The 23,314-nt window shown below is 51.5% G+C and overlaps 2 protein-coding genes across 2 annotated transcripts in view; one reads left to right on the top strand and one right to left on the bottom strand.

The window, feature by feature from the left end:
- SUPT16H (SPT16 homolog, facilitates chromatin remodeling subunit) overlaps positions 1-22,657 on the top strand; it is a 32,240-nt gene extending 9,583 nt beyond the window's left edge. Inside the window, exons 7-26 of the mRNA XM_084304223.1 lie at positions 353-525; positions 627-717; positions 3,488-3,561; positions 3,672-3,784; positions 5,199-5,264; positions 5,929-6,024; positions 6,116-6,231; positions 6,299-6,452; positions 8,492-8,619; positions 8,701-8,836; positions 8,930-9,056; positions 9,169-9,287; positions 9,377-9,502; positions 15,573-15,685; positions 15,777-15,852; positions 18,049-18,218; positions 18,296-18,425; positions 19,447-19,576; positions 20,969-21,046; positions 21,126-22,657. Of these exons, the coding sequence (XP_084160349.1) occupies positions 353-525; positions 627-717; positions 3,488-3,561; positions 3,672-3,784; positions 5,199-5,264; positions 5,929-6,024; positions 6,116-6,231; positions 6,299-6,452; positions 8,492-8,619; positions 8,701-8,836; positions 8,930-9,056; positions 9,169-9,287; positions 9,377-9,502; positions 15,573-15,685; positions 15,777-15,852; positions 18,049-18,218; positions 18,296-18,425; positions 19,447-19,576; positions 20,969-21,046; positions 21,126-21,259 (2,350 nt within the window). The 3' untranslated portion in view covers positions 21,260-22,657. The remainder of the gene's footprint in view (positions 1-352; positions 526-626; positions 718-3,487; positions 3,562-3,671; positions 3,785-5,198; positions 5,265-5,928; positions 6,025-6,115; positions 6,232-6,298; positions 6,453-8,491; positions 8,620-8,700; positions 8,837-8,929; positions 9,057-9,168; positions 9,288-9,376; positions 9,503-15,572; positions 15,686-15,776; positions 15,853-18,048; positions 18,219-18,295; positions 18,426-19,446; positions 19,577-20,968; positions 21,047-21,125) is intronic.
- A 360-nt stretch (positions 22,658-23,017) lies between these two features.
- LOC311220686 (type 1 phosphatidylinositol 4,5-bisphosphate 4-phosphatase-like) overlaps positions 23,018-23,314 on the bottom strand; it is a gene marked incomplete at both ends in the record, with an annotated part of 10,080 nt that continues 9,783 nt past the window's right edge. Inside the window, one exon of the mRNA XM_084304238.1 lies at positions 23,018-23,281. Within this exon, the coding sequence (XP_084160364.1) occupies positions 23,018-23,281 (264 nt within the window). The remainder of the gene's footprint in view (positions 23,282-23,314) is intronic.

Genomic DNA, 23,314 nt, shown 5'->3' with positions numbered 1-23,314 from the left:
GGTCGGTGGCGTTATAGGGTCTTCAATTTTTGGCTTCCTCCATGGCGCCCTCTTTGGGGTCTTCAATTTTGGCTTTTTTTTCACGGTGGCATCTTTGGGGTCTTCAATTTTGGGGTTCCTTCACGAAACCCAAGTTTTCACCCCAAAATTATCCCAGTTTTGGGGTCGGCGGCGTTTTGGGGCCTTCAATTTTGGGGTTCCTCCATGGCGCCCTCTTCCCCGTTGGCCATCGTTGCCCGCCGCGAAGAGCCCGTCCACTTCTTTTTGCCCGTTCCGAAGCCGTTTTGGAGGTCGGTTGGTCGTTCCTTTGCAATTCTGAGCCCCGAATTTTCCCTTTTTCGCCCCAAAACAGCGACAAGAACCACATGCACTTCGGGGCCATCACCTGCGCCATGGGGATCCGCTACAAATCCTACTGCTCCAACCTGGTGCGCACGCTGATGGTCGACCCCCCCCAGGAGATGCAGGACCACTACGCCTTCCTCCTGCAGCTCCAGGAGGAGATGCTCAAGGAGATGCGGCACGGTGAGGACGTTTTTGGGGTGAATTCCGCCGATTTTGGGTCATTTTGGGTCGTTTTTGGGGTTTTTTTGTTTTTTTTTGTCAACGTTGTGTGGCGGCGGCAGGCGCGCGGCTCTGCGACGTCTACGGGGCGGTGATGGAGGTGGTGAAGAAGCAGAAGCCCGAGCTGCTCGGCAAGATCACCAAGAATTTGGGGTGAGAAATGGCGCTTTTGGGAAATTTGGGGAAAATTTGGGAAATTTGGGGGATTTGGGGGGTTTTAGAGAGATTTTGGGGGGATTTTGGGGGGTTTTGGGGGGATTTTGGAGATTTTGGGGGATGTTATGGGGGGATTTGGGGGATTTTGGAGATTCTTGGGGACGTTTTGGGGAAATTTGGGGATGTTTGGGGGGTTTTGGGGGGTTTGGGGGACGTTTTGGGGGGTCTTGGGGAGTTTTGGGGACGTTTGGGGGAAATTTGGGGGGATTTTGGAGAGTTTTGGGGACGTTTGGGGGAGTTTGGGGGGATTTGGGCATTTGGGGGGTTTTGGGGAAATGTTGGGGATTTTGGGGGATGTTTTGGGGGGATTTGGGGGAGATTTTGGGGGGTTTGGGGCAGGTTTTAGGGAGATTTTGGGGGGTTTTGGGGAGATTTTGGGGGGTTTTGGGGAGATTTGGGGGAGTTTGGAGATTTTGGGGACGTGTTGGGGGAGTTTGGGGAGGTTTTGGGGGGTTTGGGGGAGATTTTGGGGGTTTGGGGGACGTTTTGGGGGATTTGGGGGACATTTGGGGGGTTTGGGGGAGATTTTGGGGGGGTTGGGGTGGTTTTGGGGAGATTTTGGGGGGTTTGGGGGAGATTTGGGGGAGTTTGGAAATTCTTGGGGACGTTTTGGGGAAATTTTGGGAGGTTTTGGGGGATTTTGGGAGGTTTTGGGGGATTTTGGGAGGTTTTGGGGGATTTGGGGCAGGTTTTGGGGGGTTTGGGGCAGGTTTTGGGGAGATTTTGGGGGGTTTTGGGGAGATTTTGGGGGGTTTTGGGGAGATTTGGGGGAGTTTGGAGATTTTGGGGACGTGTTGGGGGAGTTTGGGGAGGTTTTGGGGGGTTTGGGGGAGATTTTGGGGGTTTGGGGGACGTTTTGGGGGATTTGGGGGACATTTGGGGGGTTTGGGGGAGATTTTGGGGGGGTTGGGGTGGTTTTGGGGAGATTTTGGGGGGTTTGGGGGAGATTTGGGGGAGTTTGGAAATTCTTGGGGACGTTTTGGGGAAATTTTGGGAGGTTTTGGGGGATTTTGGGAGGTTTTGGGGGATTTTGGGAGGTTTTGGGGGATTTGGGGCAGGTTTTGGGGGGTTTGGGGCAGGTTTTGGGGAGATTTTTGGGGATTTGGGGGAAATACTGGGGATTTTTGGGAAACTGGGGGTTTTGGGGAGATTTGGGGGAAATTCTGGGGGCCGCTTTGGGGGATGTTTCGGGGAGTTCTGGGGAACATTTTGGGGACGTTTGGAGGGTTTTGGGGAAATTTTTGGGGACATTTTGGGGACCTTTTGGGGACCTTTTTATGGAATTTTGGGGACCTTTTGGGGACCTTTTTATGACCTTTTGGGGACCTTTTAATGAAATTTTAGGGAGATTTTGGGGACCTTTTTATGAAATTCTGGGGACCTTTTAATGAAATTTTGGGGACCTTTTGGGGACCTTTCTATGAAATTTTGGGGACCTTTTGGGGACCTTTTTACGAACTTTTGGGGACCTTTTAATGAAATTTTAGGGATATTTTGGGGACCTTTTTATGAAATTCTGGAGAACTTTTTATGAAATTTTGGGGAAATTTTGGGGACCTTTTTATGAAATTCTGGGGAACTTTTCATGAAATTCTGGGGAAATTTTGGGGACCTTTTGGGGACCTTTTTATGGAATTTTGGGGACCTTTTGGGGACCTTTTTATGAACTTTTGGGGACCTTTTAATGAAATTTTAGGGAGATTTTGGGGACCTTTTTATGAAATTCTGGGGAACTTTTCATGAAATTTTGGGGACCTTTTGGGAACCTTTTTATGAAATTTTGGGGAAATTTTGGGAACCTTTTTATGAAATTTTGGGGACCTTTTTATGAAATTTTGGGGACCTTTAGGGGACCTTTCTATAAAATTCTGGGGACCTTTTAATGAAATTTTGGGGAAATTTTGGGGACCTTTTTACGAACTTTTGGGGACCTTTTAATGAAATTTTAGGGAGATTTTGGGAACTTTTTTATGAAATTTTGGGGACCTTTTGGGGACCTTTTTATGAAATTTTGGGGACCTTTTAATGAAATTTTAGGGATATTTTGGGGACCTTTTTATGAAATTCTGGGGAACTTTTCATGAAATTTTGGGGAAATTTTGGGGACCTTTTTATGGAATTCTGGGGACCTTTTGGGGACCTTTTTACGAACTTTTGGGGACCTTTTAATGAAATTTTAGGGATATTTTGGGGACCTTTTTATGAAATTCTGGGGACCTTTTAATGAAATTTTGGGGACCTTTTGGGGACCTTTTTACGAACTTTTGGGGACCTTTTAATGAAATTTTAGGGATATTTTGGGGACCTTTTTATGAACTTTTGGGGACCTTTTAATGAAATTTTAGGGAGATTTTGGGGACCTTTTTATGAAATTCTGGGGAACTTTTCATGAAATTTTGGGGACCTTTTGGGAACCTTTTTATGAAATTTTGGGGACCTTTTTATGAAATTTTGGGGACCTTTAGGGGACCTTTCTATAAAATTCTGGGGACCTTTTAATGAAATTTTGGGGAAATTTTGGGGACCTTTTTACGAACTTTTGGGGACCTTTTAATGAAATTTTAGGGAGATTTTGGGAACTTTTTCATGAAATTCTGGGGAAATTTTGGGGACCTTTTGGGGACCTTTTTGTGAAATTCTGGGGATGTTCTGGGGATATTTCGGGGATATTTCGGGGACGTTTCGGGGTCGTTTTGTTGCCCTCCAGCTTCGCCATGGGCATCGAGTTCCGCGAGGGCTCCCTGGTCATCAACAGCAAGAACCAGCAGCGCCTGAAGAAGGGTGAGAACCAAATCCCCGTGGATCTCCCCCAAAATTTTTAGGATCCCTATGGGCTCCCCACGATGCCCCCAAATTTTTGGGGGCATTTCCTTGTTTTTTTGCCCTTCCAGGCATGGTGTTCAGCATCAACGTGGGCTTCTCGGAGCTGGCCAACAAGGAGGGCAAGAAGCCGGAGGAGCGCACCTACGCCATCTTCATCGGGGACACCGTGCTGGTGGACGAGGTGGGGGCACGGCCACGGCACCCGGGGGTGGGCTGCTGCTCCTCTTCCTCCTCATCTTCCTCCTCCTCTTCCTCCTTCTTCCTCCTTCTCCTTCTGCTCATCTTCCTCCTTCGTTTTCTTCTCCTTCGTTTTCTTCTTTTCTTCTTCTCCTCCTTCTTCTTCCTCCTTGTTCTTCTTCCTCCTCCTCCTCCTTCTTTTTCTCTTTCCTCTCTCTTTCCTCTCTCTTTCCTCTCTCTTTCCTCTCTCTTTCCTCTCTCTTTCCTCTCTCTTTCCTCTCTCTTTCCTCTCTCTTTCCTCTCTCTTTCCTCTCTCTTTCCTCTCTCTTTCCTCTCTCTTTCCTCTCTCTTTCCTCTCTCTTTCCTCTCTCTTTCCTCTCTCTTTCCTCTCTCTTTCCTCTCTCTTTCCTCTCTCTTTCCTCTCTCTTTCCTCTCTCTTTCCTCTCTCTTTCCTCTCTCTTTCCTCTCTCTTTCCTCTCTCTTTCCTCTCTCTTTCCTCTCTCTTTCCTCTCTCTTTCCTCTCTCTTTCCTCTTTTTCTCTCTCTTTCCTCTTTTTCTCTTTCCTCTTTTTCTCTCTCTTTCCTCTTTTTCTCTCTCTTTTCTCTTTTTCTCTCTCTTTTCTCTTTTTCTCTCTCTTTTCTCTTTTTCTCTCTCTTTTCTCTTTTTCTCTCTCTTTTCTCTTTTTCTCTCTCTTTTCTCTTTTTCTCTTTTTCTCTTTTTCTCTTTTTCTCTTTTTCTTTCTTTTCTCTTTTTCTCTTTCTTTTCTCTTTTTCTCTTTCTTTTCTCTTTTTCTCTTTCTTTTCTCTTTTTCTCTTTCTTTTCTCTTTTTCTCTTTCTTTTCTCTTTTTCTCTTTCTTTTCTCTTTTTCTCTTTCTTTTCTCTTTTTCTCTTTCTTTTCTCTTTTTCTCTTTCTTTTCTCTTTTTCTCTTTCTTTTCTCTTTTTCTCTTTCTTTTCTCTTTTTCTCTTTCTTTTCTCTTTTTCTCTTTCTTTTCTCTTCTTCTCTTTCTTTTCTCTTCTTCTCTTTTTCTTCTTCTTTTCTTCTTCTTTTCTTCTTCTTTTCTTCTTCTTCTCCTCCTCCTCCTCCTCTTCCTCCTCCTTGTTCTTTGTCTTCTTCCTCCTCCTCCTCCTTCTTCTTCTTCTTCTTCTTCTTCTTCTTCTTCTTCTTTTCTCCTCCTCCTCTTCCTCCTCTTCTTCCTCTTCTTCTTCCTCCTCCTCCTTCTTCTGCTCTTCTCCTCCTCCTCCTCTTCATCCTTCTTCTTCTTCTCCTCCTTCTTCTCCTTCTCCTTCCTCCTCCTCCTCCTCCTCCTCCTCCTTCTTCTTCTTCCTCCTCCTCTTCCTCCTCCTCCTTCTTCTTCTCCTCTTCTTCTCCTTTTTCTTCTTCTTCTTCACCTCCTCCTCCTCCTCTTCCTCCCCACAGGACGGCCCCGCCATCATCCTCACCGCCGTCAAGAAGAAGGTCAAGAACGTTGGGATCTTCCTCAAGGTGATGCACGGGGGATGTTTTGGGGGCAAAACCTCCTTTTTCAGCCTTGTTTGGGCAAAATTCACGGTTTTTTGACATGGTTTGGGTAAAATTCACGTTTTTCTGATGTGATTCGGGCAAAATAGGCTCTTTTTTGACACGATTTGGGCAAAAGTCACATTTTTTTCACGTCATTTGGGCAAAATTGGCTCTTTTTGACGCGGTTTGGACAAAATTTACGTTTTTCTGCCGCAATTTTGGCAAAATTGGCTCTTCTTTGACAAGATTTGGGCAAAATTGGCTTTTTTCTGTCGTGGTTTGGGCAAAATCAGCTTTTTTCCAACATAATATGGGCAACATTGGTGTTTTTCACGCTCAGTTTGGGCAAAATTGGCTCTTTTCTGACACAATTTGGGCAAAACTGTCTCTTCCAACGTGGTTTGGGCAAAATTGATGATTTTGTGACGTGATTTGGGCCAAGTTGACTTTTTTGTGCTCGATTTTGGGCAACATTGATTGTTTTTACGCTCAGTTTGGCAAAATTGACGTTCTCTTGTGCTCGATTCGGGAAAAATCGCCCTTTTTTGACGGGGTTTGGGCAAAATCGCCTAAACGGGGGCGGAAAAGAGCCCAAACTGTCTCCTTTTTCAATAATTTGGGTCAAAAACGCCCGTTTTCCCCCCAGAACGAGGACGAGGAGGAGGAGGAAGAGGAGAAAGACGAAGCCGAAGACCTCTTGGGCCGCAGCTCCCGGGCGGCACTGCTGACGGAGCGGACGCGGGTAAGGCTTGCGGGCTACAATTTTTTTGGGGTAAAAAACGAGGAAATCGGGTCCTCCACGCCCCTTTTTTTTTTTTTTTGGTGTCCTCCAGAACGAGCTGACGGCGGAGGAGAAGCGCCGGGCCCACCAGAAGGAGTTGGCCGCCCAACTCAACGAAGAAGCCCGCCGCCGCCTGACGGAGCAGAAGGGCGAGCAGCAGATCCAGAAGTGAGCCCCTTTTCCCCCTTTTTTTTGCCCAAAACCGCCTCGTTTTGACCCGATTCCTTCCCGCCAGAGCCCGGAAGTCCAACATCTCCTACAAGAACCCGGCGCTGATGCCCAAGGAGCCCCACATCCGCGAGATGAAGATCTACATCGACAAGAAGTACGAGACCGTCATCATGCCCGTCTTCGGCATCGCCACCCCCTTCCACATCGCCACCATCAAGGTGGGGTTTTGGGGCCATTTCAGGCATTTTGGGGACATTTGAGGGCATTTCGGGGGGTTTCAGGGCGTTTTTGGGGGGTTTTGGGACACCTCGGGGCGCTCCGAGTCCGAAGAGGTGGCCAAGGGTTCGTCCAGTCTTGGAGAAGGTCAAGGTTGGGTTGTGGGGTTGGAGAAATGTTGGGTTTGTGGGGTTGGAGAACCTCAAAATTGGGTTTTACGGTGAAGAAACGTTGAGTTTTGGGGTGAGAAACCTCAACTTTGGGTTGTAGGGTGGAGAAATGTTGGGTTTTGGGGTTGGAGAACCTCAACGTTGGGTTTTGGGGTTGGAGAAATGTTGAGTTTTGGGGTGAAGAGCCTCAATATTGGGTTTTGGGGTGGAAAAATGTTGACTTTTGGGGTTGGAGAAGCTCAACGTTGGGTTTTGGGGTGGAAAACATTGAGTTTTGGGGTGGAAAACGTTGAGTTTGGGGTTTGGAGAACCTCAACGTTGAGTTTTGGGTTTAGAGAACCTCAACGTTGACTTTTGGGCTGGAAAATGTTGAGTTTTGGGGTTGGAGAACCTTAATTTTGGGTTTTGAGGTGGAAAATGTTGGGTTTTGGGGTGGAAAACGTTGGGTTTTGGGGTTTGGAGAGCCTCAACGTTGAGTTTTGGGTTTAGAGAACCTCAACGTTGACTTTTGAGGTGGAAAAATGTTGACTTTTGGGGTTGGAGAACCTTAATTTTGGGTTTTAGGATGGGAAAACGTTGACTTTTGAGTTTGGAGAGCCTCAAAGTTGGGTTTTGGGGTGGAAAATGTTGAGTTTTGGGTCTGGAGAACCTCAACATTGGGTTTTGGAGTGGAAAACATTGGGTTTTGAGGTAGAAAAATGTTGATTTTAGGGGTTTGGAGAATCTCAACGTTGAGTTTTGGGGTTGGAGAACCTCAACGTTGACTTTTAGGCTGGAAAATTTTGGGTTTTGGGGTGGAAAACGTTGACTTTTGGGGTTGGATAACCTCAACGTTGGGTTTTGGGGTGGAAAACGTTGAGTTTTGGGGTTTGGAGAATCTTAATGTTGACTTTTGGGGTTGGAGAACCTCAACGTTGGGTTTTGGGCTGGAAAATGTTGAGTTTTGGGGTGGAAAATGTTGACTTTTGGGGTTTGGAGAACCTCAACGTTGACTTTTAGGCTGGAAAATTTTGGGTTTTGGGGTGGAAAACGTTGAGTTTTGGGGTTGGAGAACCTCAACGTTGACTTTTGGGCTGGAAAATGTTGAGTTTTGAGGTGGAAAAACGTTGACTTTTGGGGTTGGAGAACCTCAACGTTGGGTTTTGGGGTGGAAAATGTTGACTTTTGGGGTTGGAGAACCTTAATTTTGGGTTTTAGGATGGGAAAATGTTGACTTTTGGGGTTTGGAGAACCTCAACGTTGAGGTCGAGGTTCTTCAAACCCAAAACTCAACGTTTTCCACCCCAAAAGTCAACGTTGAGGTTCTTCAAACCCAAAAGTTGACTTTTGGGGTTGGAGAACCTCAACGTTGGGTTTTGGGGTGGAAAATGTTGACTTTTGGGGTTGGAGAACCTTAATTTTGGGTTTTGGGGTGGAAAACGTTGAGTTTTGGGGTTTGGAGAACCTCAACGTTGAGTTTTGAGGTGGAAAATGTTGACTTTTGGGGTTGGAGAACCTTAATTTTGGGTTTTGAGGTGGAAAAATGTTGACTTTTGGGGTTGGAGAACCTTAATTTTGGGTTTTGGGATGGAAAACGTTGAGTTTTGGGGTTTGGAGAATCTCAACGTTGAGTTTTGGGTTTGGAGAACCTCAATGTTGACTTTTAAGGTGGAAAATGTTGAGTTTTGGGGTTGCAGAACCTTAATTTTGGGTTTTGAGGTGGAAAAACGTTGACTTTTGGGGTTTGGAGAGCCTCAACGCTGCGTTTTGGGCCGAAATTTGAGGCTTTTAACGCCGCGTGGCGCCGTTTGGCGGCTGGCGGTGCCCTGAAACTCTCCGAACTCCCCCGCCACACCCCCGTTTTGGGTTAAAACCCTCCTTTTTTGGTGCAGAACATCAGCATGTCGGTGGAAGGCGACTACACCTACCTCCGCATCAACTTCTACTGCCCCGGCAGCGCCTTGGGGCGCAACGAAGGCAACATCTTCCCCAACCCCGAGGCCACCTTCGTCAAGGAGATGTGAGTCAGAATTTCGGGGGACGTTTTTGGGGCATTTTGGGGGTTTTGGGGGACGTTTTGGGGGTGACCACGGGGCTGCAGAACCTACAGGGCGTCCAACATGAAGACGCCGGGCGAGCAGACGGTGCCGGCGCTCAACTTGCAGAACGCCTTCCGCATCATCAAGGAGGTCCAAAAACGCTACAAAACCCGCGAGGCGGAGGAGAAAGAGAAAGAGGTGAGCCCCGGGCTGGGCCCCCCCCCCACCCCCAGCACCCATGGGTGCCCCCCTAGCAGGGCGGCGGCACCCATGGGTGCTCTCGGTCGCCAGGGGATCGTCAAGCAAGACTCGTTGGTCATCAACCTCAACCGCAGCAACCCCAAGTTGAAGGATCTCTACATCCGCCCCAACATCGCCCAGAAGAGGATGCAGGGCTCCTTGGAGGCCCACGTCAACGGTAGGGTGATGAAGATGATGAAGATGATGATGATGATGATGAGGAGGATGAGGAGGATGAGGAGGATGAGGATGATGATGGGCGGGCCCTTGGTGTTGTCGCCCCCCCGTAGGGTTCCGCTTCACCTCGGTGCGCGGCGACAAAGTGGACATCCTCTACAACAACATCAAGCACGCCGTCTTCCAGCCCTGCGACGGCGAGATGATCATCGTGCTCCACTTCCACCTCAAGGTTCCTCCCCCGTCCCCACCCCCCCCTTTCCCCCCCCCCGCCTCGTTTCGGGGCGAAAACGCTCAATTTCGGGGCCTTTCGGGCCGTAGAACGCCATCATGTTCGGGAAGAAGCGCCACACCGACGTCCAGTTCTACACGGAGGTGGGCGAGATCACCACCGACCTGGGCAAGCACCAGCACATGCACGACAGGGATGACCTCTACGCCGAGCAGGTGGGGGGGTTTTGGGGTAATTTCAGGGGGTTTTGGGGTCCTCGAGGGGGTTTGGGAGGTTCTCCACGAGGTGTTTTTGGGGTTGCGGGGGGGTTTGGAGGGGTTTTGGGGGATGTTTTTGGGGGTTTTGGGAGGTGTTTTGGGGTCTCGGGGTGGTGGTTTGGGTTCTTGGAATGCTTTCGGGGTCCTCGGGGGGGGTTTTGGGGTAATTTCAGGGGTTTTTGGGTTCGTCAAGGGGTTTTGGAGGTTCTCCATGACGTGTTTTTGGGGTTGCGGGGGGGTTTGAGGGTTTTTCAATGGTGTTTTTGGGGTTTTGGGGAGGTTTTGAGGGGTTTGGGGTGGTGTTTTGGGTTCTTGGAATGCTTTCGGGGTCCTCAGGGGGGGGTTTTGGGGTAATTTCAGGGGTTTTGGGGTTCGTCGAGGGGTTTGGGAGGTTCTCCACGAGGTGTTTTTGGGGTTGCGGGGTGGTTTGGAGGGGTTTTGGGGGGTGTTTTTGGGGTTTTGGGCGGTGTTTTGGGGTCTCGGGGTGGTGGTTGGGGTTCTTGGAATGCTTTCGGGGTCCTCAGGGGGGGGTTTTGGGGTAATTTCAGGGGGTTTTGGGTTCGTCGAGGGGTTTTGGAGGTTCTCCACGAGGTGTTTTTGGGGTTTCGGGGGGGTTTGGAGGGTTTTTGGGTGGTGTTTTTGGGGTTTTGGGGAGGTTTTGAGGGGTTTGGGGAGATGTTTTGGGTTCTTGGAATGCTTTCGGGGTCCTCAGGGGGGGGTTTTGGGGTAATTTCAGGGGGGTTTGGGGTCGTCGAGGGGTTTGGGAGGTTCTCCACGAGGTGTTTTTGCGGTTGCGGGGGGGTTTGGAGGGGTTTTGGGGGGTGTTTTGGGGGTTTTGGGAGGTGTTTTGGGGTCTCACGGTGGTTTGGAGGGGTTTTGGGTGGTGGTTTTGGGGTGGTTTTGAGGGTTTTTGGGTGGTGTTTTGGGGTCTCCGCGTGGTTTTGAGGGTTTTTGGGAGGTGTTTGGGGTCTTGGGTTGATTTTGAGGGTTTTTGGGTGGTGTTTTTGGGGTTCTGGGGAAGTTTTGAGGGTTTCTGGGAGGTGTTTTGGGGTCTCAGGGAGGTTTTGAGGGTTTTGGGGCGGTGTTTTAGGGTCTTGGGGTGGTTTGGGGGGGTTTTGGGTGGTGGTTTTGGGGTGGTTTTGAGGGTTTTTGGGAGGTGTTTTCGGTTTCAGGGTGGTTTGGAGGGGTTTTGGGTGGTGGTTTTGGGGTGGTTTTGAGGGTTTTTGGGAGGTGTTTTGGGGTCTTGGGTTGCTCTTGGAGGTTCTTCAGGACGTGTTTTGGAGGTTTTGGGGAGGTTTTGGGGGATTTTGGGTGGTGTTTTGGGGGTTTTGGGGTGGTTTTGAGGGTTTTTGGGAGGTGTTTTGGGGTCTCGAGAAAGTCTTGGAGGTTCTCCAAGAGGTGTTTTGAGGGTTTTGGGGTGGTTTTGAGGGTTTTGGGGTGGTTTTGAGGGTTTTGGGGTGGTTTTGAGGGTTTTTGTGAGGTGTTTTGGGTTCTTGGAATGTTTTTGGGGGTCCTCAGGGGTTTTTTTTGGGGTTATTTTAGGGGTTTTTGGGTTCTTTGAGGGGTTTTGGAGGTTCTCCAGGAGGTGTTTTGGGATTTCGGGGGGGTTTGGAGGGTTTTTGGGTGGTGTTTTTGGGGTTTTGGGTGGTGTTTTGGGGTCTCGGGGTGGTGGTTGGGGTTCTTGGAATACTTTCAGGGTCCTCAGGGTTTTTTTTTGGGGTTATTTCAGGGGTTTTTGGGTCTCGGGGTGGTTTTGGAGGTTCTCCACAAGGTGTTTTTGGGGTTGCGGGGGGGGTTTGAGGGTTTTTCAATGGTGTTTTTGGGGTTTTGGGGAGGTTTTGAGGGGTTTGGGGAGATGTTTTGGGTTCTTGGAATGCTTTCGGGGTCCTCAGGGGGGGGTTTTGGGGTTATTTCAGGGGTTTTTGGGTTCGTCGAGGGGTTTGGGAGGTTCTCCAGGAGGTGTTTTGGGGGTTTCAGGGGGGTTTGGAGGGGTTTTGGGATGTTTTTGGGGTTTTTGGGTGGTGTTTTGGGGTCTTGGGGTGGTGTTTTGGGTTCTTGGAATGTTTTTGGGGGTCCTCAGGGTTTTTTTTTGGGGTAATTTCAGGGGGTTTTGGGTTCGTCGAGGGGTTTTGGAGGTTCCCCACGAGGTGTTTTTGGGGTTGCGGGGGGGGGTTTGAGGGTTTTTCAATGGTGTTTTTGGGCTTTTGGGGAGGTTTTGAGGGGTTTTGGGTGGTGTTTTGGGTTCTTGGAATGCTTTCGGGGTCCTCAGGGGGGGGTTTTGGGGTAATTTCAGGGGTTTTTGGGTCTCCGGGGGGTTTTGGAGGTTCTCCACGAGGTGTTTTTGGGGTTTCGGGGGGGTTTGGAGGGGTTTTGGGTGGTGTTTTCGGGTCTCGGGGTGGTTTTGAGGGTTTTTGGGAGGTGTTTTGGGTCCTTGGAATGTTTTTGGGGATCCTCAGGGGGTTTTTTTGGGGTTATTTCAGGGGTTTTTGGGTTCTTTGAGGGGTTTTGGAGGTTGTCCAGGAGGTGTTTTGGGGTTTCGGGGGAGTTTTGAGGGTTTTTGGGTGGTGTTTTTGGGGTTTTTGGGAGGTTTTGAGGGGTTTGGGGAGGTGTTTTGGGTTCTTGGAATGCTTTCGGGGTCCTCAGGGGGGGGTTTTGGGTAATTTCAGGGGGGTTTGGGTTCGTCGAGGGGTTTGGGAGGTTCTCCACGAGGTGTTTTTGGGGTTGCGGGGGGGTTTGGAGGGGTTTTGGGGTGGTTTTGAGGGGTTTTGGGTGGTGTTTTGGGGTCTCGGGGTGGTGGTTGGGGTTCTTGGAATACTTTCAGGGTCCTCAGGGTTTTTTTTGGGGGTTATTTCAGGGGTTTTTGGGTTCTTTGAGGGGTTTTGGAGGTTGTCCAGGAGGTGTTTTGGGGTTTCGGGGGGGTATGGAGGGTTTTTGGGTGGTGTTTTTGGGGTTTCGGGGTGATTTTGAGGGGTTTTGGGAGGTGTTTTGGGTTCTTGGAATGTTTTTGGGGATCCTCAGGGGGGGGTTTGGGGTAATTTCAGGGGTTTTTGGGTTCGTCGAGGGGTTTGGGAGGTTCTCCACGAGGTGTTTTTGGGGTTGCGGGGGGGTTTGGAGGGGTTTTGGGGTGGTTTTGAGGGGTTTTGGGTGGTGTTTTTGGGGTTTTGGGCGGTGTTTTGGGGTCTCAGGGTGGTGGTTTGGGTTCTTGGAATGTTTTTGGGGATCCTCAGGGGTTTTTTTTGGGGTTATTTCAGGGGTTTTTGGGTTCGTCGAGGGGTTTGGGAGGTTCTCCACGAGGTGTTTTTGGGGTTTCGGGGTGGTTTGGAGGGGTTTTGGGGGGTGTTTTCGGGGTTTTTGGGAGGTGTTTTGGGGTCTCAGGGTGGTGGTTTGGGTTCTTGGAATGCTTTCGGGGTCCTCAGGGTTTTTTTTGGGGTAATTTCAGGGGTTTTTGGGTTCTTTGAGGGGTTTTGGAGGTTGTCCAGGAGGTGTTTTGGGGTTTTGGGGTGGTTTGGAGGGGTTTTGGGTGGTGTTTTTGGGGTCTCGGGGTGATTTTGAGGGCTTTTGGGAGGTGTTTTGGGTTCTTGGAATGTTTTCGGGGTCCTCAGGGGTTTTTTTTGGGGTTATTTCAGGGGTTTTTGGGTTCGTCAAGGGGTTTTGGAGGTTCTCCACGAGGTGTTTTTGGGGTTGCGGGGGGGTTTGGAGGGGTTTTGGGGTGGTTTTGAGGGGTTTTGGGTGGTGTTTTTGGGGTTTTGGGTGGTTTTTGAGGGGTTTGGGGAGGTGTTTTGGGTTCTTGGAATGTTTTTGGGGGTCCTCAGGGTTTTTTTTTGGGGTAATTTCAGGGGGTTTTGGGTTCGTCGAGGGGTTTTGGAGGTTCTCCACGAGGTGTTTTTGCGGTTTCGGGGGGGTTTTGAGGGTTTTTTGGTGGTGTTTTTGGGGTTTTGGGGAGGTTTTGAGGGGTTTGGGGAGGTGTTTTGGGTTCTTGGAATGTTTTTGGGGGTCCTCAGGGTTTTTTTTGGGGTAATTTCAGGGGGTTTTGGGGTCGTCGAGGGGTTTGGGAGGTTCTCCACGAGGTGTTTTTGGGGTTGCGGGGGGGTTTGGAGGGGTTTTGGGGTGGTTTTGAGGGGTTTTGGGTGGTGTTTTTTGGGGTTTCGGGGTGATTTTGAGGGGTTTTGGGAGGTGTTTTGGGTTCTTGGAATATTTTTGGGGGTCCTCTGGGTTTTTTTCTGGGGTTATTTCAGGGGTTTTTGGGTCTCCGGGGGGTTTTGGAGGTTCTCCACGAGGTGTTTTGGGGTCTTGGGGTGGTTTGGAGGGGTTTTGGGGTGGTTTTGAGGGTTTTTGGGGGGTGTTTTGGGGTCTCAGGGTGGTGATTTGGGTTCTTGGAATGCTTTCGGGGTCCTCAGGGTGGACTTTTTGGGGTTCTTTGAGGTGTTTTGGGGTCTCGGGGTGGTTTGGAGGGTTTTGGGTGGTGTTTTTGGGGTTTTGGGGTGGTTTCGAGGGTTTTTGGGAGGTGTTTTGGGTTCTAGAAGACTTTTTGGGGTTCTGGGGGTGGTATTTTAGGTTCTTCAGTGGTGTTTTGGGGTCTCGGGGTGCTTTTGGAGGTTCTCCAGGAGGGGTTTTGGGGTCTTGGGGTGGTTTTGGGGTGTTTTGGGTCTTTGGGTGGTGGTTTTTGGGTATTATCGTGGTGTTTTTGGGGTTCTTGGGGTGGTTTTTGACGTTCTTGGGGTGGTTTTTGAGGTTCCTGGGGTATTTTGGTGAGTTCTTGGGGTATTTTTGGGTCTCCTGGTGGTGATTTTGGGTCTTCTGTTGGTGTTTTTGGGGGTTCTTGGGGAGTTTTGGGGAGTTCTTGGGGTATTTTGGGGTCTCCTGGTGGTGTTTTTGGGGTTCTTGGGGTGGTTTGGGGTCTCCTGGTGGTGGTTTTTCGGTTCTTGGGGTGGTTTTGAGGTTTTAGGGGTGTTTTGGGGTCTTCTGGTGGTGCTTTTGAGGTTCTTGGGGCATTTTTGGGTCTTCTGGTGGTGTTTTTTTGGGTTCTTGGGGTAGTTTTTGAGGTTCTTGGGGTGGTTTTTGGGTCTCCTGGTGGTGTTTTTGGTGTTCTTGGGGTGGTTTTTGAGGTTCTTGGGGTATTTTGGTGAGTTCTTGGGGTATTTTTGGGTCTCCTGGTGGTGGTTTTTCGGTTCTTGGGGTGGTTTTGAGGTTTTTGGGGTGTTTTGGGGTCTTCTGGTGGTGCTTTTGAGGTTCTTGGGGCATTTTTGGGTCTTCTGGTGGTGTTTTTTTGGTTTATTAGGGTTTTTGGGTCTCCTGGTGGTGGTTTTGGGGTTCTTGGGGTGGTTTTTGAGGTTCTTGGGGTAGTTTTTGAGGTTCTTGGGGTATTTTTGGGTCTTCTAGTGGTGGTTTTTGAGGGTTCTTGGTGTGGTTTTGAGGTTTTTAGGGTGTTTTGGGGTCTTCTGGTGGTGCTTTTGAGGTTCTTGGGGCATTTTTGGGTCTTCTGGTGGTGTTTTTTTGGGTTATGGTGGTGTTTTTTTGGGTTCATAGGGTTTTTGGGTCTCCTGGTGGTGGTTTTGGGGTTCTTGGGGTGGTTTTTGAGGTTCTTGGGGTGGTTTTTGAGGTTCTTGGGGTATTTTTTGGGTCTTCTGGTGGTGTTTTTTGGGTTCTGGTGGTGGTTTTTTGGGTTATGGTGGTGTGTTTTTGGGTTCTTAGGGTTTTGGGGTTCTAGTGGTGTTTTTTGGGGTTCTTGGGGAATTTTGAGGAGTTCTTGGGGTATTTTTGGGTCTCCTGGTGGTGGTTTTGTGGTTCTTGGAGTGTTTTGGGGTCTTCTGGTGGTGGTTTTTTGGGTTCTTGGGCTGGTTTTTGAGGTTCTTGGGGTGGTTTTGAGATTCTTGGGGCGTTTTGGGGTCTCCTGGTGGCGTTTTTGGTCTTCTTGGCGTGGTTTTTGAGGTTCTTGGGGTGCTTTTTGAGGTTCTCGGGCTATTTTCGGTGTCTCCCGGTGATCTTTTTGGGGCTCCCGGTGTTATTTCGGGGACTTTTAACCCCCCAGATGGAGCGGGAGATGCGCCACAAGCTGAAGACGGCCTTCAAGAACTTCATCGAGAAGGTGGAGGCCCTCACCAAGGAGGAGCTGGAATTCGAGGTCCCCTTCCGGGAGCTGGGGTGAGCGGGGCCCGGAGACCCCAAAATCCCTCTTTTTTCCCCCAAAAAACCACGGTTTGACCCCCCCGAGACCGTCCCGTGTCACCTCCAGGTTCAACGGCGCGCCCTACCGCAGCACCTGCCTCCTCCAGCCCACCAGCAGCGCCCTGGTCAACTGCACGGAATGGGTGAGGTGGATGGGTTTTTGGGGCGAAACCAAGGGGTTTTGGGCAAAAGCAAGACTTGTTGGGTCAAAACGAAGAGTTTTGAGGCCAGAAACGAGGTTTTTTTGGGCCAAAACCAAGAGTGTTTGGGGCAGAACCAAGAGTTTTGAGGGCAGAACCAAGAGTTTTTGGGCAAACCCAAGAGGTTTGGGGCCAAAACGAAGCATTTTTGGCCAAAACCAAGGATTTTGGGGCCAAAACTAAGAGTTTTGAGGCCAATACCAAGGGTTTTGAGGCCCAAAACGAAGAGTTTTTGGCCAAAACCAAGGGTTTTGGGGCCAAAACAAACAGTTTTGAGGCCAAAACGAAGAGTTTTTGGCCATGACCAAGAGTTTTGAAGCCTAAGCCAAGGGTTTTTGGGGCCAGAACCAAGAGTTTTGGGACAAACCAAGAGCTCTTGGGCCAGAATCAAGGGTTTTGAGGCCAAAACCAAGAGCTTTTGGCCAAAACGAAGAGTTTAATCCCAAACCAAGAGTTTTTTTGGCCAAAACGAGGAGTTTTGAGGCCAATACCAAGGGGTTTTGGCCCAAAACAAAGGGTTTTTAGGCAAAACCAAGAGTTTTGAGCCAAAACGAAGAGTTTTGAGGCCAAAACCAAGAGCTTTTGGGCCAAAACCAGAAGTTTTAAGGCCCAAACCAAGGGTTGTTGGCCCAAACCAAGGGTTTTTGGTCCCAAGCCAAGAGTTTTTGGGCCAAACCAAGAGCTTTTGAGCCAAAACGAAGAGTTTTGAGGCCTGAACCAAGTGTTTTTGGGCCCAACCCAAGCGTTTTTGGGCCAAACCCAAGCGTTTCTGGTCCTAAACCAAGAGTTTTTCGGCCAAACCAAGAGCTTTTGAGCCAAAACGAAGAGTTCTGAGGCCAGACCCAAGCGTTTTTGGGCACGAACCAAGCGTTTTTGGGCCAAACCCAAGTGTTTTTGGGCAAACCCAAGAGCTTTTGGGCCAAAACCAGAAGATTTAAGGACCAAACCAAGGGTTGTTGGCCCAAAGCAAGCACTTTTGGTCCCAAACCAAGAGCTTTTGAGCCAAAACGAAGAGTTTTGAGGCCAAACCCAAGCGTTTGTGGGCCCGAACCAAGCGTTTTTGGGCCAAACCCATGCGTTTTGGGCAAACCCAAGAGCTTTTGGGCCAAAACCAGAAGTTTTAAGGACCAAACCGAGGGTTGTTGGCCCAAAGCAAGCGCTTTTGGTCCCAAACCAAGAGCTTTTGAGCCAAAACGAAGAGCTTTGAGGCCAGACCCAAGCGTTTTTGGGCCCGAACCAAGTGTTTCTGGGCCAAACCCAAGCGTTTCTGGTCCTAAACCAAGAGTTTTTCGGCCAAACCAAGAGCTTTTGAGCCAAAACGAAGAGTTCTGAGGCCAGACCCAAGCGTTTTTGGGCACGAACCAAGCGTTTTTGGGCCAAACCCAAGTGTTTTTGGGCAAACCCAAGAGCTTTTGGGCCAAAACCAGAAGTTTTAAGGACCAAACCAAGGGTTGTTGGCCCAAAGCAAGCGCTTTTGGTCCCAAACCAAGAGCTTTTGAGCCAAAACGAAGAGTTCTGAGGCCAAACCCAAGCGTTTTTGGGCCCGAACCAAGTGTTTCTGGGCCAAACCCAAGCGTTTCTGGTCCCAAACCAAGAGTTTTTGTGCCAAACCAAGAGCTTTTGAGCCAAAACGAAGAGTTTTGAGCCCAACCCAAGCGTTTTTGGGCCCAACCCAAGCGTTTTGGGGAAACCCAAGCATTTCTGGGCCAAACCCAAGCGTTTTTGAGCCAAAACGAAGAGTTTTGAGGCCTGAACCAAGCGTTTTTGGGCCAAACCAAGAGTTTTTGGGCCCAACCCAAGCGTTTTTGGGCAAACCCAAGAGCTTTTGGGCCAAAACCAGAAGTTTTAAGGACCAAACCAAGGGTTGTTGGCCCAAAGCAAGCGCTTTTGGTCCCAAACCAAGAGCTTTTGAGCCAAAACGAAGAGTTTTGAGGCCAAACCCAAGCGTTTCTGGGCCCGAACCAAGCGTTTCTGGGCCCAACCCAAGCGTTTTTGGGCCCAACCCAAGCATTTTGGGGAAACCCAAGCGTTTTTGGGCCCAACCCAAGCGTTTTTGGGCCCAACCCAAGCGTTTTTGGGCCAAAAGAAGCTGGGGAAGAGGGAAGGACGTCCTGCCGACGGTCCCCTTCTCCTCCCCAGCCTCCCTTCGTGGTGACGCTGGACGAGGTGGAGCTGATCCACTTCGAGCGGGTGCAGTTCCACCTGAAGAACTTCGACATGGTCATCGTCTACAAGGACTACAGCAAGAAGGTCACCATGATCAACGCCATCCCCGTCGCCTCCCTCGACCCCATCAAGGAGTGGCTCAAGTGAGTGGCCCCCGAGCTCCTTTCCTCTTCTTCCTCCTCCTCCTCTTCCTCCTCATCCTCCTCCCGTCCTCTCCCAGCTCCTGCGACCTCAAGTACACCGAGGGCGTCCAGTCCCTCAACTGGACCAAGATCATGAAGACCATCGTGGACGACCCCGAGGGCTTCTTCGAGCAGGGCGGCTGGTCTTTCCTGGAGCCCGAGGGGGAGGTGAGGAGCTCCCGGGGGGATTTGGGGGCTTCCGGGGTGATTTGGGGTCTTCTGGGGCGATTTGGGGTCTTCCCGGGGCGGTTTGGGATCTCCTGGGGCAATTTGGGGTCTTCTGGGGGTGGTTGAGGACATCCTGGGGGCAGTTTTGGACGTCCTGGGGGTAGTTGAGGCTCTTCTGGGGGCATTTTTGGAACTCCAGGGGCAATTGAGGTCCTCCTGGGGGCAGTTTTGGACCTCCAGGGGCAATTGAGGTCCTCCAGGGGGCAGTTGAGATCCTCCCGGGGGCATTTTTGGACCTTCTGGAGGCAATTGAGGTCCTCCTGGGGCATTTTTGGGCCCCCTGGGGGTAGTTGAGGTTCTTCTGGGGGCATTTTTGGACTTCCTGGGGGTAGTTGAGGTTCTTCTGGGGGCATTTTTGGACCTCCTGGGGTAGTTCAGGTCTTCCTGGGGGCAGTTTTGGACCTCCCGGGGGCATTTTTGGACCTCCTGGGGTACTTGAGGTCCTTCTGGGGGCAATTGAGGTCCTCCTGGAGGCATTTTTGGACCTCCAGGGCTAGTTGAGGTCCTCCCGGGGCATTTTTGGACCTTCAGGGGCAATTGAGGTCCTCTTGGGGGCAGTTTTGGACCTCCCGGGGTAGTTCAGGTCTTCCTGGGGGCATTTTTGGACCTCCAGTGGCAATTTGGGGTCCTCCTGGGGCAATTGGGGGATCTCTGAGGGTAGTTGAGGACCTCCTGGGGGCATTTTTGGACCTCCCAGGGGCAGTTTTGAACCTCCAGGGGCAATTGAGGTCCTCCTGGGGTCAATTTTGGACCTCCTGGGGCAATTTGGGGTCCTCCCGGGGGCATCTTTGGTCCTCGTGGGGGCACTTTTGGACCTCCCGGGGGCATTTTTGGCCCTCCAGGGCTAGTTGAGGCTCCCCTGGGGGCATTTTTGGCCCTCCTGGGGCATTTTTGGCCCCCCTGGGGGCATTTTTGGACCCCCCTGGGGCAATCGGGGCCGTTTCATGTCCCCCCCCGGCAGGGCAGCGACGCGGAGGTGGGCGAGTCGGAGTCGGAGATCGAGGACGAGACCTTCAACCCCTCGGAGGAGGACTACGAGGAGGAGGAGGAGGACAGCGACGAGGATTACTCCTCCGAGGCCGAGGAGTCCGGTACGCGGCCCCAAAAAAGTGGCCTCGAAATCCCCCAAAAAGTGGCCTCTAAATCCCCGAGGAGGTGGCCTCCAAATTCCCGAGGAGGTGGCCTCTAAATTTCTGAGGAGGTGGCCTCCATGTCCCCAAAAAAGTGGCCTCTATGTCCCCAAAAAAGTGGCCTCCAAATCTCTGAGGAGGTGGCCTCTAAATTCCCGAGGAGGTGGTCTCTAAATTCCTGAGGAGGTGGCCTCCACGTCCCCAAAAAAGTGGCCTCCAGATCCCCGAGGAGGTGGCCTCTAAATCCCCAAGGAGGTGGCCTCTAAATTCCCGAGGAGGTGGCCTCTAAATTTCTGAGGAGGTGGCCTCCATGTCCCCAAAAAAGTGGCCTCCACGTCCCCAAGGAGGTGGCCTCTAAATTCCTGAGGTGGTGGCCTCCAGGTCCCCAAAAATGTGGCCTCCAAATCCTCAAGGAGGTGGCCTCTAAATTCCTGAGGAGGTGGCCTCCGTGTCCCAAAGGAGGTGGCCTCCAAATTCCCGAGGAGGTGGCCTCCATGTCCCCAGAAAAGTGGCCTCCAAATCCTCAAGGAGGTGGCCTCTAAATTCCTGAGGAGGTGGCCTCCATGTCCCCAAAAAAGTGGCCTCCAAATCCCCAAAAAGGTGGCCTCCAAATTCCCGAGGAGGTGGCCTCTAAATCCTCAAGGAGGTGGCCTCTAAATCCCCGAGGAGGTGGCCTCTAAATTCATGAGGAGGTGGCCTCCATGTCCCCAAAAAAGTGGCCTCCAAATCTCTGAGGAGGTGGCCTCTAAATTCCCGAGGAGGTGGCCTCCAAATCCCCAAGGAGGTGGCCTCTAAATTTCTGAGGAGATGGCCTCCATGTCCCCAAAAAAGTGGCCTCCAAATCCTCAAGGAGGTGGCCTCTAAATTCCCGAGGAGGTGGCCTCCATGTCCCCAAAAAAGTGGCCTCCATGTCCCAAAAGAGGTGGCCTCCAAATCCCCCAAAAAGTGGCCTCCATGTCCCCAAAAAAGCGGCCTCCACACCCCAAACGAGGCAGCCTCCAAAACCTCGAGGAGGTGGCCTCCATGTCCCCAAAAAAGTGGCCTCCAGGTCCCCAAAAAAGTGGCCTCCACGTCCCCAAAAAAGCGGCCTCCACACCCCAAACGAGGCGGCCTCCAAAACCTCGAGGAGATGGCCTCTAAATCCCAAAAAAGTGGCCTCCACATCCCCAAAAGTCAAGGTCTCACGTCCCCAAGGAGGTGGCCTCCACATCCCCAAAAAAGCGGCCTCCACGTCCCCAAAAAAGCGGCCTCCACACCGCAAAAAAGCGGCCTCCACACCCCAAAAAAGCGGCCTCCACACCCCAAAAAAGCGGCCTCCCCTCACGTCCCCCCCCATTTTTTGTCCCCCCTCAGAATACTCCAAGGAGTCCCTGGGCAGCGAGGAGGAGAGCGGCAAGGACTGGGACGAGCTGGAGGAGGAAGCCCGCAAAGGTGAGCCTCTTTTTGGGTTAAAATCAACCGAATTCGGCTTCGCCTTTAACCCTTTCCGCCCTTTTTTGCCCCAAAAAAGCCGACCGCGAGAGCCAGTACGAGGAGGAGGAGGAGCACGGGCGCAGCCGCAAGAGGAAGGCTCCCGGCCACGGCCGCCACAGCGCCCGCAGCCCCGGCCGCAGCGGGGGGCCCCCGAAAAAGAAGAGGAAGTAAGGGAAGGGGGACGAAATCCCCCAAAAATCCTTCACGGACTCGTTTTTTGCCCCCGTTTTCCCGGGTTTTGGGTTTTTTTTGGGGGGTTCTGGGTGGGTTTTTTTGGGGGCCGGACCAAGGCGTGTGGCGGGGTTGGGGTTTCTTTTAGGTGGTTTTTTGTCTTTTTTTTTGGGGTGGGGGTCGCCCTTTTTTTTTAAGGGGAGGAAATAGAGGGTCCTAAATCCCAATATCGTGAAAATTTGGGCTCGAAATCCTCACATTTGGGCTCGAAAACCCCAAAATTTGGGCTCGGAAAGCCCCAAAATGGGGTGTGGGGGGCCCAAAATGGCGGCCGCCGGACCAAGGCGTGGCGGGGTTGGGGGTTTTTTTGGGGTGGGGGTCGCCCTTTTTTTTTAAGGGGAGGAAATAGAGGGTCCCAAATCCCAATATCGTGAAAATTTGGGCTCGAAATCCTCACATTTGGGCTCGAAAACCCCAAAATTTGGGCTCGGAAAGCCCCAAAATGGGGTGTGGGGGGCCCAAAATGGCGGCCGCCGGACCAAGGCGTGGCGGGATTGGGGGTTTTTTTGGGGTGGGGGTCGCCCTTTTTTTTTAAGGGGAGGAAATAGAGGGTCCCAAATCCCAATATCGTGAAAATTTGGGCTCGAAATCCTCACATTTGGGCTCGAAAACCCCAAAATTTGGGCTCGGAAAGCCCCAAAATGGGGTGTGGGGGGCCCAAAATGGCGGCCGCCGGACCAAGGCATGGCGGGGTTGGGGGTTTTTTTGGTGTTTTTTTGGGGTGGGGGTTGCCCTTTTTTTTAAGGGGAGGAAATATAGGGTCGGAAACCCCAATATCGTGAAAATTTGGGCTCGAAAACCCCAACATTTGGGCTCAGAAACCCCAAAATTTGGGCTCGGAAAGCCTCAAAAACGGGGCGCCAGGGGGCCCAAAATGGCGGCCGCCGGACCAAGGCTTTGGCGGGGTTGGGGTTTTTTTGGTGGGTTTTTGTCTTTTTTTTGGGGTGGGGGTCGCCCTTTTTTTTAAGGGGAGGAAATAGAGGGTTTGAAATCCCAAAATCGTGAAAATTTGGGCTCGAAAACGCCATAATTTGGGCTCAGAAAGCCCCAAAAAGGGGGCGCCGGGGGGCCCAAAATGGCGGCCGCCGACCCCAAAGGGCGCCCAAAAAAGCCCCAAAATTGGGGTTAACGACCCCAAAACCGGAGCCGAGCCCCCCCCAACTTGCAGGGGGAGGTCCCCGAAAAGCCATAGAGTTACGGGGGACCCCAAAATCCCCCGAATTCACCCCAAAATCTGTGCCCCCCCCAAAACGTATCAATTTGGGGTGGGGGACCCCAAAAAGCTCCTCAGGCGGGCCCAAAATGCGCTGGGACAATACGGGGGGGGGTCCCTAAAAACTTTTTTGGGGGAGAACCCTAAAAAAAAAACACCCAAAAAACCCCAATTCCGCCTTATTTATCCCCCTGCCGCCTCACAGGAGGATAAATATTTATTTTTTATTTTATGTTTTCTTTTTTTTGGCCCCCAACCGCCCCCCTCCCCCCCCTCACTTTGGCCGTAGCCGGTAGCCCTTCGGTCTTTTCCACGCGCCGCGTTCAATAAAAGAAAAGTGGTGTTTTTTTGTAACTTTTTGGGTGAAAAGTGCTTCTTTTAGGACATTTGGGGGGGGGGCACCTGAGGGAGGGAGGGAGGGAGGGAGGGGGGAGTGACAGCGCCGCCAGCCAATCGCATCGCGGCGTTCGTGAGGCGGCAGCCAATCACAGCGCGCCCTCCGCCGAGGCCCCGCCCTCCCGCCGCCTCAGCCCTCCGAGCCAGGAGGCGGGCCCTCCCCGCCGCCCCCTTTCCCTATTGGCTCCTCCTCTTGACGGGCACCCGCGCCGCCCAATCCGCGCGCCGCCCCCCACCGCAGTCTCGTCCCCCCTCAGCCCTCCTCCCGCGCTTCGCCTCGCGCCCCCTCCCCCGCTCGCCTCCCATTGGCCAGCGGCGTGATGGGCGTCGCCCTCCGCCAATCGCCGCGCGTCCTGAGGCGAAAAGGGGCGGGGCCGCGGGCTCCC

Source organism: Netta rufina (assembly GCF_964035555.1).
Source record: "Netta rufina genome assembly, chromosome: 37".
NCBI classification, from domain to species: domain Eukaryota; kingdom Metazoa; phylum Chordata; class Aves; order Anseriformes; family Anatidae; genus Netta; species Netta rufina.
Note: the sequence above shows the minus strand (reverse complement) of the source record. Positions and strands in the feature narration are given on the sequence as shown.